The 361-nt window shown below is 56.5% G+C and overlaps 1 protein-coding gene across 1 annotated transcript; it reads right to left on the bottom strand.

The window, feature by feature from the left end:
* Positions 1–5: 5 nt before the first annotated feature.
* LOC104509291 (guanine nucleotide-binding protein G(I)/G(S)/G(O) subunit gamma-7) lies at positions 6–125 on the bottom strand (the record flags this gene model as incomplete). Its single annotated transcript, XM_010151178.1, has 1 exon — positions 6–125. A coding segment is annotated over one exon (120 nt), but the record flags the coding sequence as incomplete, so codon positions are not given.
* Between the last annotated feature and the right edge of the window lie 236 nt (positions 126–361).

Raw genomic sequence — 361 nt, 5'->3', positions numbered from 1 at the left:
TATAGGATGATGCAAGGCTTTTTGTCCTTAAAGGGATTCTCGGAAGCGGGCACGCCAACCAGCAGCGGGTCGTTCCTGGCATGTTGCTCGCAGTAATTCATCAGCTCCGAAGAGGCTTTCGAGACCTAAACATTGGGAAAAAGGGGAAGGTGAGGGGGAATATTCGGCTGGAGGCGTGGAGCTCTGCTGCCGGAGCGCGCCGGACGCGCGCTCCGAGGGGGCAGGACTGGGTTCCCCCGAGTTCCCTGCGGAGGGGGAGACCCAAGAGGGGTTCAGCTTTATGGAACAGAAACTGGAGGGAGAGAAATGATAAAGGGGAAACGGACGTGGAAAAACAGGTCTGACATGAAGAGGAGGAGTA

This window comes from Eurypyga helias, unplaced genomic scaffold, assembly GCF_000690775.1.
Source record: "Eurypyga helias isolate BGI_N326 unplaced genomic scaffold, ASM69077v1 scaffold35874, whole genome shotgun sequence".
Taxonomy (NCBI): domain Eukaryota; kingdom Metazoa; phylum Chordata; class Aves; order Eurypygiformes; family Eurypygidae; genus Eurypyga; species Eurypyga helias.
The sequence above is the reverse complement of the archived record's forward strand: the minus strand, read 5'-3'. Positions and strand labels throughout refer to the sequence as shown.